The sequence below is a fragment of the Orycteropus afer genome, unplaced genomic scaffold, assembly GCF_000298275.1.
Source record: "Orycteropus afer afer isolate SDZICR_OR568_19922 unplaced genomic scaffold, OryAfe1.0 scaffold00542, whole genome shotgun sequence".
NCBI lineage: Eukaryota > Metazoa > Chordata > Mammalia > Tubulidentata > Orycteropodidae > Orycteropus > Orycteropus afer.
In genome coordinates, this window is record NW_006922129.1 from 1215547 (window position 1) to 1230976 (window position 15430).

At 49.9% G+C, this 15430-nt stretch overlaps 2 protein-coding genes across 2 annotated transcripts; one reads left to right on the forward strand and one right to left on the reverse strand.

Moving 5' to 3' along the window:
- The first annotated feature begins 7314 nt into the window (after positions 1 to 7314).
- On the forward strand, positions 7315 to 11359 carry MEPCE (methylphosphate capping enzyme). Its single transcript, XM_007955833.2, has 4 exons — positions 7315 to 8979; positions 10667 to 10885; positions 11059 to 11185; positions 11307 to 11359. The coding sequence occupies exons 1-4, from the start codon at positions 7315 to 7317 to the stop codon at positions 11357 to 11359; spliced, it is 2064 nt and encodes a 687-aa protein (XP_007954024.1).
- A 1844-nt stretch (positions 11360 to 13203) lies between these two features.
- On the reverse strand, positions 13204 to 14263 carry PPP1R35 (protein phosphatase 1 regulatory subunit 35). Its single transcript, XM_007955886.1, has 4 exons — positions 14030 to 14263; positions 13696 to 13948; positions 13481 to 13617; positions 13204 to 13377 (listed from the first exon to the last, which is right to left on the reverse strand). Exons 1-4 carry the CDS (start codon positions 14261 to 14263, stop codon positions 13204 to 13206), a joined length of 798 nt encoding a protein of 265 aa, XP_007954077.1.
- Positions 14264 to 15430: the final 1167 nt, after the last annotated feature.

The window sequence follows — 15430 nt, forward strand, 5'->3', positions numbered from 1 at the left end:
CAGGCATATGAATTGAACATTTACCTGAGGCAGATACACTCTGTGGAGAGAACAATCATGGGAGAAAGAAGGGCTGCTTATGCACAGGGAGACAGCTTAGGGGGCAGGAGTGCATGGAGGGATGGACACAGGGAAGAGGTAACTATGGGGAGGAAGTGGGAGGGGAGCTGTTGCATTGTGGTAAATTGTGGTCAATGTCATGAGACAAAGTGTATGTGAACTGCTGTATGGAAAGTGAATTTGCTCTGTAAACTTTCACCCAAATCACATTTAAAAAAAAAAAAAAGAGTGTGTTGAAAACACACTCAGAGTACAGTATTCTCCTCTGGGAAGAAGGACCAGGCTGCTCCGTCATAGGCCATGGAAAGGTGGGAGCTGAGTTGTAGCTCTGGGAGGGCATCTAGAGGTTACAAAGCCCCATCTCTCCTTTTTTACAGAAGAGGTCACATGGCTTGCCCAAAGTGTCAGCATTACTACACGGTAGAGCCAAGATGATCCCAGGCCTCTGGCCTCTGAATTCTACTAATAAGTCTTCTGCTCTTCTCTATGATCTTATTACTGGCTGTTGACTTTAAGTATCAGAAAGGCCATAAATCCGAAACTTTCTCTTCTAATTCTGCCGTCTATCTCCCACCAAAAAGAGACTCAAAAGCAGCATAAAATGCATCTTTTGGCATAGTGCCTAAGGCATATGACTGCTAACCAGAAGGCTGGAGGTTCAAACCCACCAGCCACTCCTCAGAAGGAAGACTGGGCAATCAACTTCCGTAAAGATACCACCTTGAAAAACCAAGGAGGGGTCACTACGAGTCTGATTCAACTCAACAGCAATGAGTTTGGGGGTTTTTGGGGGTTTTTTTGTTCAAATACAGAATTCCTCTCTCTAGATCCCAGATGAATTCAAAAGGTGCTGGGGGTTTGACTTAGTATAGCCACACTCACTCAAAACCAAACTAACTGCCATTGAGTCAATTCTGACACATAGTGAGCCCCTTTGGGCTTCCAAGGTGGTAAATCTTTACAGAAGTAGATTGCCCCGTCTTCCTTCCACAGCCATAGAACTGCTAAATGTAAAGTATTTTTTAAAGTAATTATCCATTGACACTTTCCTGTTCCTTCTCATACTTCTAGAAATGTGAATAATCCAGATGTGCTGTTCTGTAGCAAGTCCTTTTCCTTTTTATTAAGGAGCACAATTTCTCACTATTTCCATCTTAATCCATCTGTACAGAATCTTATAAATAAATGGTGAACTGAAACTTCCTGATTATGAAATAAGGAATCTTTCAGGGACTGCTGTTGTCTTTTATATTCATTTGTTCCAGGAAAAAAAGGAAATTGGAGAAGAAACACCACAGCAAATTGGTCTCCTTCTTTGTTATAATCTTAAATATTACAATATAAATCCTTTCATATAAATCCCATATAATCCTAAATATAAATCCTAAAAACTGAATAAAATTAGGCTGCAAGAGGTGTATCAATTTGACCACAAAAGACCAAAAAGCAAAACCAAACCCATTGCTATGAAGTCAATTCTGACTCATAGTGACCCTATAGGACAGAACAGAACTGCCCCATAGGGTTTTCCAAGGCTGTAAATATTTATGGAAGCAGGCTGTCACATCTTTCCACCTACCATGTGGCTGGGTGGGTTTGAACTGGCATCCTCTCAGTTAACAATCAAGTGCTTTAACCACTGTACTGCCAGGACCCCTCCACAAATACCTAATCTATCTTATCCCAGACTTCAGAATTCAAAAAAGAGATCACCAGAAGCCCCTATATATAGCTCTTCTAATTTAAATCACCTTCACAGGGGCTTCTCATGATTAGAAGAGCTATGCTGAGAATAAGGAGCTCTGGTAGCATAGTGCCTAAGGCATCTGACTGCTAACCAAAAGGCTGGTGGTTCAAACCCACTGGCCACTCTGCAGAAGCAAGACTGGGCGATCTACTTCCATAAAGATCTACTGCCTCAGAAACCAAACAGGGGTCACAATGGGGTGTCTATACCCACCCAAGTGCAACTCATAGAAAGTATGTTTTCACTACGATTCATAAGATTTTCAGTGGCCATTTTTTTCAGAAGTGGATGGCTTCATCCTTTTTCCCAGCCTGTCTTAGTCTGGAAGCTCTGCTGAAACCTGTCCACCACAGCTGACCCTGCTGGTATTTGAAATACGGTGGCATAGCTTCCAGCATCACAGAAACATGCAAGCCACCACAGTATGACAAACTGACAGACGAATGGTGGAAAATATTAGTAGAGCTAATTAGAGTGCTTGGTTGGGAATTCGGAATTTGCAAAATTGAAGACTAGAGTTATTATTGTTGGGAACTCTAGCCAGCAGATGAACACTGTGGTCAAGTAGAGCATGTAGAGTTAGAACACATGCAGCCATAACATCCATGTATAAGTGAACAGGGGAAAGATAAGCAATAAAGGAGAATGGAGAGGCAGGAAGAGAGGATGAGCGAGAGAGAATATGAGAAAACAAGAGAAATGTATACTTTTGGCTCCCAGTCCCTGGTCCCTGCTCTCTTTAGGTCAACTACACTCTGGTCCCTTTAGTCTCTGTGAGTCCTCTGCACCCTTGCAATAACATTTTGTTTGTTGTGCTGAAAAACTGAATTAACAGTGGCCTTGAGTTGATTCTGACTCACAGCAACCGCATGTGTATCAGAGTAGAACTGTGTTCCATATGGTTTTTAATGGCTCATTTTTGGAAAGTAATCGTCAGGCCTTTCTTCCAAGGCGCACCTTGGAATTTGAACCACCAACTTTTTGATTAACAACTGAGGATTTTAACCATTTACATTATCCCTTAATCTAGGGTGGGAGTATGATGAAGAACATTACTTTTAAAGAAAAGCTCTAACCTGATCAATAGAGACTGGAAAGCCAGAGAGTCACTTTCTGACACTGCTCCTCTGTTTCAGATGAATTTTCTTCTTCCACAATAAGGAATATTAAAAGCTAGTTCAGAGAGAAAGAGAGAGAGAGTTAATAAATATACAAAATGACCATGGGCTCTACACCCAGGAATAACATTTCTTACCTTACATGAAAAGGAGAGGGGGGGAAAAAAATCCAACAAGGCTTTAAGTAAGAAAGTAAAAGAACCAGGATAGTTCCATAAACACAATCCCACCCACTCAACATATGAAAGGAGACTGAATAAGGAGGGGGAAAAATTTAGAAAGAACTAATAAAGGAAAGATGGGTGAGGATCTCCAAAAAATAAAGAATTTTCTCTCAACACTGAAAATCATCACATTCATTCTAAGATGAAATCACCTAGCACAGTGGTTCTCAAGGTATGTTCCGAACCCCTGAGTCTCCTCCCTTTTCCAAAACACAGTATCTGGATTTTCTCACATACTTCAACCAAAATAAGGTATCAGGTTGAATACAAAAACAGATAAGAATCCAGCTGTCTTCTGATAAGGCAGACATGATTTGTAAAAATGCAATGCCATTCTTCACACTAAATTTGCTTTTGTTTCGGAAAATATATTTTTCATTTAAAATGTTAATTATGTTAACAAGTGATGGGTTAATTATTGTCGTTTTCAAATTAATTATTAAATAAATATTTTAAAATTTTGTTTTCATTTCATTAACACGAACAGCTATAAACCATATAGACAAAAGCCCCTGGAGTCCTGCAAGATTTTTAGCCGTACAAAAAGGCTCTGAGATTAAAAAGTTTGAGAACTGATATAGCTAAATAATTTAGTCTTACCAATACTTCTCAAAAAACATTAATCCTCTCCTGCCCCATTCAGAATATTTCCTCGAATCTTTGGTCTGAAAGAACAAAAGTAAACCCTTTACAATTGTCCTCTAAAACAGACTGATGAGCCTTAAAAAAAAAAAAAAAAAAACTTTTTTAAAAATAATTTTTTTAAACACTGTATTTATATCTTCTTTAAGCCTGGGTCTATTTTCCTTCAGCATGTCTGTCTCGTGGCATGTGGACTTCTTATTTTCATGCCTATATAACCAGTACTGTTTTTTTTTTTCTTTTTGCGCTCAGCAAGCATTATTTAAAATAAAACTTTTAACAAGAAAGAAAAACCAAGATTCCAACTACCCTTACTGCCCAAGCTATATATTGAACAAGATATTTACTGTCACATCTAACAGTAACTGCCTGAAATAAATCTTGTACCAAAACAAAACAAAACGCACTGCCATTCAGTCGATTCTGACGCACAGCGACCCTTTGGGACAGACTAGAACCGTCCCACAGGGTTTCTAAGGCTCCAAGTCTTTTCGCAGGAGCTTTGGTGGCCTATTACCTAAGGCACTTGACTGCTAGCCAGAAGGCTGGCGATTCAAACCCACCAGCCACTCCTTGGAAGAAGGTTGGCCAACCTACATCCGTGGAGATACTGCCTCGGAAACCCAAGGATGGTTCGCTATGAGTCGGGTCCGACTCCACGCCAGTTGAGTTTGGTTTGGTTTGCAAGTCTTTTCGCAAGCAGACTGCCTCAACAGTCTCCCACGAAACGGCCGGCTGGTGGGTTAGAACCGCCGACCTTTTGGTTAATAGCCCAATGCTTTAACCACTATGTCACCAGAGCTCCTTAAACCTTGTACAGAAGCTTAGAAATAAACGGTGAACTAGAACTTTCTGATTACGAAATAAGTCATCTTCCGGGGGCTGCTGTCTTTCATAGTCTTGCCATCTATCGCCGGAAATGCTTCCAGACATTCACCAAACTGGTACCTACTGGTACCGACCTCAAACTAGCATTTTAGTGTTGTTTTCCCTTAAAGGAGCACATTCCCGTAGAATTCCCAGATCCCCGCACCATTTCCCCTCACAGTGTCAAGGTTTGGAGCAGAAAATGCTTAATTCCTCCTTGAAAATCAGACAAGAACTTTGGGTGATCCAAATTTGTTTCCTCTTCCCTCGCCAAACTCAATTAGGGACAGCAATTAAATGTTTACACACAATTACCGATCCTTAAACTCCTCTCGGAAGATACTATAGCGGGTTTCCCGCCTCTCTTCTACATCAAAAATCCCAGCGGGAGGGAATTTCTCCTCAGCTAACCTATCGCTGAGGCATCAGGATTCTTATTCCCTCTAAAATCGTGCTTGCCCGCCATTACATTGGGTTCTTTTTACTTCTGTGTTGGGGGTGAATTTTGAGGTCCGATTCTAGAAAGAAGGGTTAAGAGTTGGTTGTTGCCCTGAAGAGAAAGGTTTCTCCTCAGACAACTAGTACCAGGACTGGCGGCGCCTAACTACTTCATCTGCAATCTAAGAAGAGCCTAATACCTTCCGGAGCGAGGAGGACCTAAAGGCACGAAGCAAAGTGAACACTTGCGGCGACTCCGCAAGCCTCCACAACCTGGATCCACTTTTCCCGCCACGGAGAAAAGGCACGAGGTCGGGCAAAAGCTCCACCCCCGCAGCGGCGCATGCGCAGCTGGAAAAACCAAGGCGCATGCGCAGCTGAAAACAACTTTTGCGCTTGTGCGCGATTTCCGCCATTTTGCGACCTGTAAAACTACAAGTCCCATGAGCCTCACTGGCTACACTTTTCGTTTAGGCGGCAGCACCAGCGCCTGATTGTTCCTGAAACATATCCTTCTTTTACTATCTTTTCTCTGCGTCGGACTCCCTTTTCCGTCCTCCTTTCTTTCTCTCCTACCTATTCTTCCTTTCAGGCCTCTTCACGCCCTTATTTGGACATTTTGAGACTATCTTTAGCCCCACTCAGGAGCTCTGATGGCCCAGTGGTTAAGCATTTGGCTTCTAACCAAAAGGTTTGATCACACCAGGAGGTCTGGGAGAACGATGAGGCCGACAGCTTCGGTAAAGATTCACAGCCCTGGATTTCTATGAGGCAGTTCTACAGTCTTACAGTCTCTATGAGTCGCAATGGACTAAATGGCAGTGGGTTTGGTTTACTTTGGATCACCCTTTGGAAAGAGCGTCAAATAGCTTTTTCCCACTGGCCAAGACTGGGGTTCCAAAGCAGGCCGAATACTCTTTCCCACCCACACACGGTTTTATATAAGGCGGCACGAAGCCTCAGTCGGCATTTGGGAAAGACTGCGTGCAGGTGGCTGTGGAGTCCGTGATCTGGTATGCCCGTGCGCAGGCGTGGGACAGAGGGCGGGGGCGTTGGTGTCTGTGCTGTGGGTGTTGAGGCAGGGAAGAGGGCGTGGTGTATACTGGTGATCGCGATTGGGGAAAGCGAAAGAACGAAAGCGACACAGCCATTTCGGCACAGAAAGAAGTTGGAAAACCTCGGTTATTTTAGTGTTGTTTTTGAGTCCAGCGGAGAATGTTTTCGAGGGGGGTGAGTTCATTAAAATGGCCTATTGCATTTTACTGAGAACATTTCCTAGGAAGATTGCTAGTACACTCCAATCCTCCCCTTTATGTTTACTCCACTCCCTCAGAAGCCCTTCTAAGTAAATAAGTAGAGTAATGGGCAATTAGATAATGAATAATTCATGAACCCGCCCCTTTTCTTAGTAAGTCACGCCTCTCGGGGTCGCGCTGACGCACGTTGCGTGTCCCAAACCTGAGGAAGCGACGTAACATTCCCCGCCCATAGGACGGGGGGCGGGGGCGGGGGGGGTCGTCTCCAGCACGTGCTGCATCGACCCGCGCAAGCCCAAAAGGGTGTGCGCAGGCGCTCCCCACTAGGGGGAGGAAGGAGGCGGGGTAGGGAGGTTGTTGGGTTTAGAGCCGGGCGGAGGCCGCTGAGACTCATTCCTCAGGAACAAGGGTCGGGTGTGAAGGAGACCTTTTCACCGCAGCTCCCCGTTCCCCGCCTACGGTGGGTGGGATCGCGCGGCAGAGACAAAGGATATCAGTAGGGACGGACATAGCTGCAAAGGGAAGTAGGGTGTCAGTTTGGGGTGGTGGGTTTTTGGGGGACTACGGGGGCACTATATTTAAACTCCCTGGAGCCGTTAAGTTGGTTCGTACTCTGATGCGCGCGCAACCAGGGTGGGGGCGGAGTGCGCATGCGTGATTGTGGGGCGAGAGGAACGCGCTTTAGCAGTGCGCGCTCGCGATTAAGTGGTAGTGGCGGAGGAGAAAGGGGTCGGCGCAAGCGCGGTTGATTTCTAGAGTTCGGATCTCGCGGGCATCTTGTTTTGGTCTCGCGGGCGAGCAGGGCGCGCTTGGGAGGGGGCGCTTGGGCGCGAGACTAAGCGAGAAGAGCAGGGCTGCGTGCGCACTCGGGAAAAGGGGGGAAGGGAGCAAGGGTTTCGGAAGGGGGTTAAGCCCCCTGGTCCCCCTCATTACCCTCGACTAGGACGGAGTAAGGGGAGGAAATGATCGAGATGGCGGCGGAGAAGGAGCCGTTTCTGGTGCCGGCCCCGCCGCCGCCGCTCAAAGATGAGTCGAGCGGAGGAGGCGGCCCCACGGTGCAATCACACCGAGAGATCGCCTCCGGGCAGCTCCGCGGCCGGATGGAACGCGGACCGGGCCCTCGCGTACATTCGGCTGGGGCCCCGGCTTCTGGGGCTGGCAGGGACGGCCCCGGGGCTGCATCCACCCTTCGGGGCGGGCAATCGCAGCAGCAGCGAGGGGGCGGCCCCCAGGCGCAGTCGCACGGGGAGGCCCGCTTGTCGGATACCCACGGGCGAGCCGCTCCCCAAGAGGTGGGGGAGGAGCGACGGGGAGGGGGAGGGACAGAGTTGTGCCCCCCTGCCCCTCCCCGACCTCGAAATGGCTACCAGCCCCACAGGCCCCCTGGGGGGGGTGGGGGCAAGAGAAGAAATAGCTGTAACGTAGGAGGGGGTGGCGGAGGCTTCAAACATCCGGCCTTCAAGAGGCGCAGGCGAGTTAATTCGGACTGTGACTCTCTATTACCCTCCAACTTCCTCTTGGGGGGCAATATCTTTGATCCACTGAACCTGAATAGCCTTCTGGATGAGGAAGTGAGCCGCGCGCTCAATGCGGAGACCCCTAAGTCATCCCCACTTCCGGCCAAGGGGCGTGATCCAGTGGAGATCCTCATCCCCAAAGATATTACTGACCCACTCAGTCTCAATACTTGCACTGATGAGGCCCAAGTAGTTCTTGCTTCACCACTCAAGACTGGTCGGAAGCGCCATAGACACCGGGGACAGCACCATCAGCAGCAGCAGGCAGCTGGAGGGACTGATAGCCACTCCTCCGCGCCGCCCCCAGCCCCTCTCACTCCCTCACTCCACGCGGAGGACGCCACGCCACAGCAGCGGCCTAGAGGCCAGAACCGGGATGCCCCTCAGCCCTATGAACTCAACACAGCCATCAACTGCAGGGATGAGGTGGTATCTCCCCTTCCAACTGCCCTGCAGGGTTCCACAGCCTCCCTTTCAGTCCCTGCAGCTGCCTCAGTTACCCCTGCACCCCCATCCTCCTCCTCTCGACATCGCAAACGTCGCAGGACTTCCAGCAAGTCAGAGGCAGGGGCCAGGAGTGGAGGCCAGGGTCCCAAGGAAAAGGGCCGAGGGAGTGGGGGAGGTCGGCACCACCATCCTCTACCTGCAGCTGGCTTCAAAAAGCAACAACGCAAGTTCCAGTATGGGAATTATTGCAAGTACTATGGGTACCGCAATCCTTCCTGTGAGGATGGGCGCCTTCGGGTGTTGAAGCCTGAGTGGTTTCGGGGCCGGGACGTCCTAGATCTGGGCTGCAATGTGGGCCATCTGACCCTAAGCATTGCCTGCAAGTGGGGCCCATCGCGCATGGTGGGCCTGGATATCGATGCCCGGCTCATCCACTCCGCCCGCCAGAACATCCGACACTACCTGTCTGAGGAGTTGCGTCTCCCACCCCAGACTCCTGAGGGGGACCCAGGGGCAGAGGGTGGGGAAGGGACCACCACCATCCGTAAGAGAAGCTGCTTCCCAGCCTCGCTGACAGCCAGCCGAGGTCCCATTGCTGCACCCCAAGTGCCCCTGGATGGAGCGGACACATCAGTCTTCCCCAACAATGTTGTCTTCGTCACGGTAAGGAGGTCTAAGAACCAGCTCCTCAAGAAAAGGGTCTGAATTGTCAGTGAGTGCCTGCACAGGGTGTCTGTCCCTGCCTGGAACCTGGGAAAAGTGGGGGCTCTAACTTTAGGTGTTTAATCCTGGGTACCATTCTCATGGCTACACAGTTCTCTTTCCCAAGATAATGGGGTGACTCCTTTTGCCCTGCTCCCAGCCTGGGCCATAATCCAACCTTCCCAGGAGCTGCTGCTACTGCTCACTAGAGGATTTTTTTTTTTTTCTTCCTCCTTATTTTAGGTTTTCGTTTGAGAGTTTCCACAGAAATTGTTTTGTAACATTAGTTATTTTTCACAACATGTCAACCTTTTCTTCATGTTCTGGTTGTTCTGCTTCCAGTACTCTAGTTTCCCTGCTCCCTTAGATCCTCATGTTGCTTTAGAATAAATGTTGACCTCAGGCCTCATGCAGGTGGTTTTTCAGTAAAGCGTCAGTCTTACAGGTAACATTTGTGTGTCACTTTGCCATTTCACTAAAAGGTGATCTCAGGCTGGTTTTGGTTCAAAGATTAAAGAGTGTCTCAGAGAGTCCTCTGGTCGCAACTGGTCCAGTTAGTCTAGTCTTTGCTAAGAACTTGTGTTCAACGTTTTTCTCCCTTTCTATCAGGATGACCTGTTGTGACCCCAGTGAGAACAGTAAGTGGTGGTAGGACCACCTAATTCATCTTATCTTAGGGTTCACTAGGGGATTTGATTTGATTTGATCAAGTTGGAAACTTGTCCTCAAACCCACTGAAGGGATGGGTGTCAGGCACGGCATGTTTTTTGGGGGGTGAGTGGAGGGGTGACAGGATTACGGTATACAGCAGACTGATATTTACAGTTTCTGACCTAGTATGTATCAGTTGCTTTTGTTGTTTTAAAGAATGTCACTGGTCAGAAACCCAAATGGCTTAGCCTTAGATAGACTCCAGAGAGTGTCATCTGTTGCAGAGGGCTTGTCCCTTCACTGCACATAAACCCACTGCCATAGAGTGACTCATAGTGACCCTGAAGGACAGTAGAACTGCACCGTAGGGCTCCCCAGGCTGTAGATCTTTATGGAAGCAGACTGCCACATCCTTCTCCCACAGAGTGAGTGGTGGGTTCAAACCACCAACCCTTCAGTTAGCAGCCAAGTGCTTTAACAACTGCGCCAGCAGAGCTCCTTTCGATGTAATCCTTATCAAAGCCTCCAGGTGTGCTGTCTGCAGGACTAGTTAGCACTGGATTACGCTAAGCCTGGAAGAATGGACTTCTAGGTTTCCTAAAGGTTGCTGTTCATTTCTCTGGGGAGTCACCGTGCTTAAGGTTTGTAGCGTGGGAATGAGTACTGGATAGGGTCTTGGGAGAACGCTGGCATTCTCTATTTGCAGTTTGACCCCACTTTCGAAGATCTGTTGGATACTTTGCTCAATTTAAAAATTACCCAAGCTCCCTTTTTGTGTGTTTAGGTTACCACGAGTACGAGGCCGGAGTAGGAAGCTATAAAGAGAAAACGGGAATCTGAGAGCACTATATGGGAGTTAGTGTGAGGAGTGTCAGAAGATTGTGACCAGGGGCTAAAGTGCGGCTGCAGAACTTTTTAGAGGCTGCAAAGTGGGTTGTGGGGGGACAGTGGTTCTTTTAATCCCTCTCTTGACCTCACTCCCAACTCCTGCCCCCAGGGTAACTATGTGCTGGATCGAGATGAGCTGGTAGAGGCCCAGACACCCGAGTATGATGTGGTGCTCTGCCTCAGCCTCACCAAGTGGGTCCATCTGAACTGGGGCGACGAGGGGCTGAAGCGCATGTTCCGCCGCATCTACCGGCACCTGCGTCCTGGGGGCATCCTGGTCCTTGAGCCTCAACCCTGGTCGTCCTATGGCAAGAGAAAGACACTCACGGTGAGTTAGGTTTTGGTGGAAATGGGGGCTCACCTTCCTTTGAGACAAGAAAGGTTTATAGAAGGGCAGCAGAGGGGACCTCCTGAACAAGGAGGTGAAGGGGCTCTCTGGGTGGGCATCATTCTTGGCCGAGGGAGGAGAGAGCAAGCTCAAGTGGTCCTGTGCCTTTCTAGGAAACAATCTACAAGAACTACTACCGAATCCAGCTGAAGCCAGAGCAGTTCAGTTCCTACCTGACGTCCCCAGCAGTGGGCTTCTCCAGCTGTGAGCTGGTGGCCACGCCCCACAGCACCTCCAAAGGTAAGGTTGGCCTGCTTCCTTGGGACAGGGAGGGCGGCAGGTCCTGGCTGAGATGGTGCAGACTGTGCAGCATGCTGACGAGGTCCTGCCAGCCCTTCCTGACTGTACTCTCTCCATTCAGGTTTCCAGCGTCCTGTGTACCTGTTCCACAAGGCCCGTGCCCCCAGCCACTAAGTGGCCTCCTGAACAAAAAGTGTGAAGAAGCTGCCCGCTGCTTCTAAGGACCTGGGGAAAGAGGAAGGTATCCCGGGGTCTTTCCTTTCTGGCTCCAAAAATAGTTTCCTTTCTTGGATCTGCAGAGAAAGCTTGTCCTCTGTTGCTGCCTCAGCCTCCTCCCTACACCTCTGGTACCCAAGCAGCAGGCCCTGCCGGGCTGGAGTTACCATCATCTCTCCCCGCCAGCCTGCCGGGCTGGATGGCATGGACTGTTGGCTGACTGTTCTCCTAGAGCACAGGAGGTGGGAATATCAAATTCTCTAGCCTTCTCCTCCTGTTCTCCCAAGGAGAGATTCCCATTTCTCCTCGGCCCTTGTCCCCAGCTGCATTTCAGTGGACCACGCACGGATAAATGGACTGAGGGTTTGAGGGGGAAGTTTGGCAGGGAGGCACGCAGGTACTGTGAAAATCCTTCCCTCTGCTGTCCCCCATTAGGAGAAGGGATTGGGTTTTGAATGTGAGAACAGCACAATAAACTTGATGTTTAAGGCAGTGGCCCTATACTTGTGTCTGGCCCTTTCTAGCTAATGGGAAAGGGACTGGCACCTCTCGGGAGAACCTGTCCTTCCTTTTTGCTCGTACTGCAGTCTTAAGAAGACAACATGTTTTTCAGTGGTTGGGAAGACTGAAATGCTACTCGCATCAATACGCAGGTCTACCCAGCCCTAGTTGGGAAAAAAGAGTGTAATACAAACTTTGATGTAAAAATTCAAGGAAAAATTCCAGTTTCCCTCCCCAAAATACCCATTGACAAATTTTTTGATGGGAGCTCTGAGACTAACCTTGGAACAGTTAACGGTGGAGTTGGAGTGGAGCTAGAAAAAGGTATTTTAGAACAGAGCCACCAACCTGCTCTAGGTCCATGCATCCCCTCTCCTTTTTGGACTGGGGAATCAGATTTATACAGTTTATTCAGGTGCATTTCCGTGGCTGCACATTTGCTGAACAAATACTGAGCACTCTTGTGTCAGGTGTAGATAAGACGGACAAGTAAGGTTCTTAAAGGTAATAGCAGAGAATTTCAGTAACTCATTGCAGGTGGCTGCCTTGCAGGCTCTTTGAGGTGGGAGGTGAGTGGAGCAAAGGAATGAGCATAACGTCATTAAAAACAAAGGTGGTGCTGTGACTCACTAGGAAGAGGCAGTTGGGGGCAGAAACCACCACCAAGCCAGTGGGCATGGGGTTAATTCCTACTCATTTCCACCCTACCCAGAGTCACAAGTGCTGGTGGTGAAGTGGTTAAGACATTTGGCTGTTAACCAAAAGGGCAGTGGTTCAAACCCACCAGCTGCTCCAGGAAGAAAGATGGGGTGGCCTGCTTCCATAATGCTTTACAGCCTTGGAAACCCAATGGGGGTCACTTACGAGTTGGAGTCAACTCAGTGGCTGTGGGGTTTTTTGTGTCAAGACTAGAACTGCACTTGAGCGTTTTCAGGGCTGTCATCTTTCAGTAGATGGCCAGGCTTTTCTTCTGAGCACCTCTGAGTAGGTTCAAACCACCAACCTTCCAGTTAGTAGCAAAACTGACAGCCTACCCAAAAGGCTAGGTAGAGAGGAAGGTGTTTAAACTGATTGGGAAGGTGTTTTCCACTTGCCATCCCTTCACCAAGTTCCTAAAAAGAGGGCCAAAAATTCAATGTGGAGGCAGCTTTCAACCTGAAGCTTAGTGGGCCAGCTCCTGGAAGGTTAGTCCCATCTTAGGGATCCCAAGAAGTGTTCATTTGTTAGCAAAACCACTTTATTCCAGGGGGGTAGGGGGTGTCACACAAAAACATGAACTTGCATCCAGGGATCTGCCAGGGCTAAGTTTCCCATCGCCTCAATGTCCGATACATGAGGAAAGTATCCTCTGAAGGCCGGGGCCGCAGTTGAAGGCGGAGAGGCGGCAAGCCATCCAGGGTCAGGTGTGGAGATTCGTAAAACAACGTTTCTGGGTCACAGAGAATGGTCATGTCTGGCCCTGCTCCAGATGGCTCCTGTTGAAGTTGGGACCCAAAATAAGGTTACACCGCCGGGAAGGAGCAGAAGCCTTGGCCGCGGAAGAGAAGGGCGAGGGGAAGCCCAAGCCCCCAATCTCACCTTCGGGGGCGGGGCTCGGGCCTGCGGCGGGAGGAAAGCCAACTTCTCCCTGAGCGCTGCGTTCAGAACCTGTTCCTCCGGCACCTGCAGGCTCACCAGGTCCCGGAAGAGGCGCCTGGATCGGGGTACGTTCAGTCCTGAGACCGCAGAGGGGGCGGAGATGAGCGGCGCCCGTCACCCCCACTCCCGGCTGGCCGCCTGCAGCCCGTCCTCACCCTCGGCAACGCTCTCCTCCAGGCCGCAGCGGGTCTGGAACGACTTTCTCAGATGTTCCTCCACGGCCTTCGCAGCGTCAAACTGGCCCTCGGCAGCGGCTCGCGCAGCTTGCAGCTCGAGGCCTAAGGCCAGGGTGCTCTGAAGCGCCGGCGCCCCTAGCTCCTGCTGCGCCGCGAACTTCTCGCTCGGGACAGCGGTCGCCGGCAGGGGCTCGGATCGGCTAGGGGAAGTCGGCGCCAGGCGGAATCGGACCTGGAAGCAGAGGGCAGGGCTGTGAAGAGGTGCGCGCGGGGCTGTCGGCGGGCTAGGGGCACCAGCTGGCACTCAGCTCACCTGCTTCCCTTTCCTACCCCCGCTCCGTCGGCCCGCCCGCCCCTTCCGCCGCCCGGGGCTGCAGCTCGGCGGCTCGGGGCTCTCGGCCCGCGAGCTCGGGCTCAGGCTCAGGTCCAGGCCGGGCTCGGGCACTGGGGCTCGGGGCTCCGAGGCTCGAGGCACTGGTGGTGGCCCCGGGGCCGCCACGGCCTCTTCTTCCGCCGACTCCAGTTCTGACTCCCCATAGCCCATCATCTTGGCCTTGCTACAGGGGTGCGGGGGGCGGGGGGGTCGCAAGAGTTGTGAAACAGACTGTGCCCCTCCTCTCCCAGACGCCACTACCGGAAACTGTTATCCTTTATCCAAGAGGGCGGAGAAAACAGCCCCAGCCACACCTCATTGGTGCTGCCGATAGAGTCATTTCCTCTGCTCGGCCCCCAGCTTATCTCCTGGCTTCCGCCCCGCGGAACCTTGGCACCGCCCCCTAAGCCTTGGTTTTAGAGCTGGTGCACGTTGAAGCCCTACGGGTCCCCACCGGGACCATGCTCTTTCTCAGACTTACGGTATGGAGTCCTCGTTTGGCGTGTGTTACTCCTCCCTCTCGAGTTGCCCAACGGCGCACCTTCAACTAAACGGTCCTGTGTCCTCCCATTTGGACCACCCCATTCTTTGCCTCCAGATCACCTCCGGGTGTTCCGTCGCCTCCGAACTCAGAAGGGAACCTCTTTCCAAGATGAGTCGGGGCGGGCTCCCTCCTAGAACTCCGGCGAAGGAAGTTGCCCGAGGAGTGACTGCTTCATCCTTTGTGACTTACTTTTTCTTCCTAAAAATATTCATCTGTTTTTAAAAATAAATAAGTATCAGTATGTTGGATAATTTTTTTTTTTTTAAGTGGGTTTATTTTCCCAGAGCCTTCAACTTCTCCATGTATCCGGAGACCCATAGACTTAAGGACAGACAGGTGATTGGATTCGAACTCCCACTACTGGCTCCCTATGTTTGTTCATTGGGGCAGATTCCCACAGTTGTGTGGCTTTCCGTTTCTTCAAGTGTAAAATGTACTAAGTTGAATAGAATGCTAGAGGCTGTCCCAGAATGTTAGATGCTCAGTTAGCAGACCCGTTTGTGCAGCACTTTCAGTTTAAGAGTTTACACATCCTTTTTTGTTCCCCAGAAATACCCTGGTTGATCACCTGAAATGGGTAGCATTGCCCCATTTAAAAATATAATAAAACCACATAAATAAATAAACTCACTACCATCCAGTCAGTTCTGACTCAGGGACCCTCACTGGGTTTCCGAGGCTGTAAATCTTTATGGATGCTTAAGGAGCTCTGGTAGCATAGTGGCTAAAGCACTTGACTGCTAACCAGAAGGCTGGCGGTTCAAACCCACCAGCCACTCCTCGGAAGGAAGGCTGGG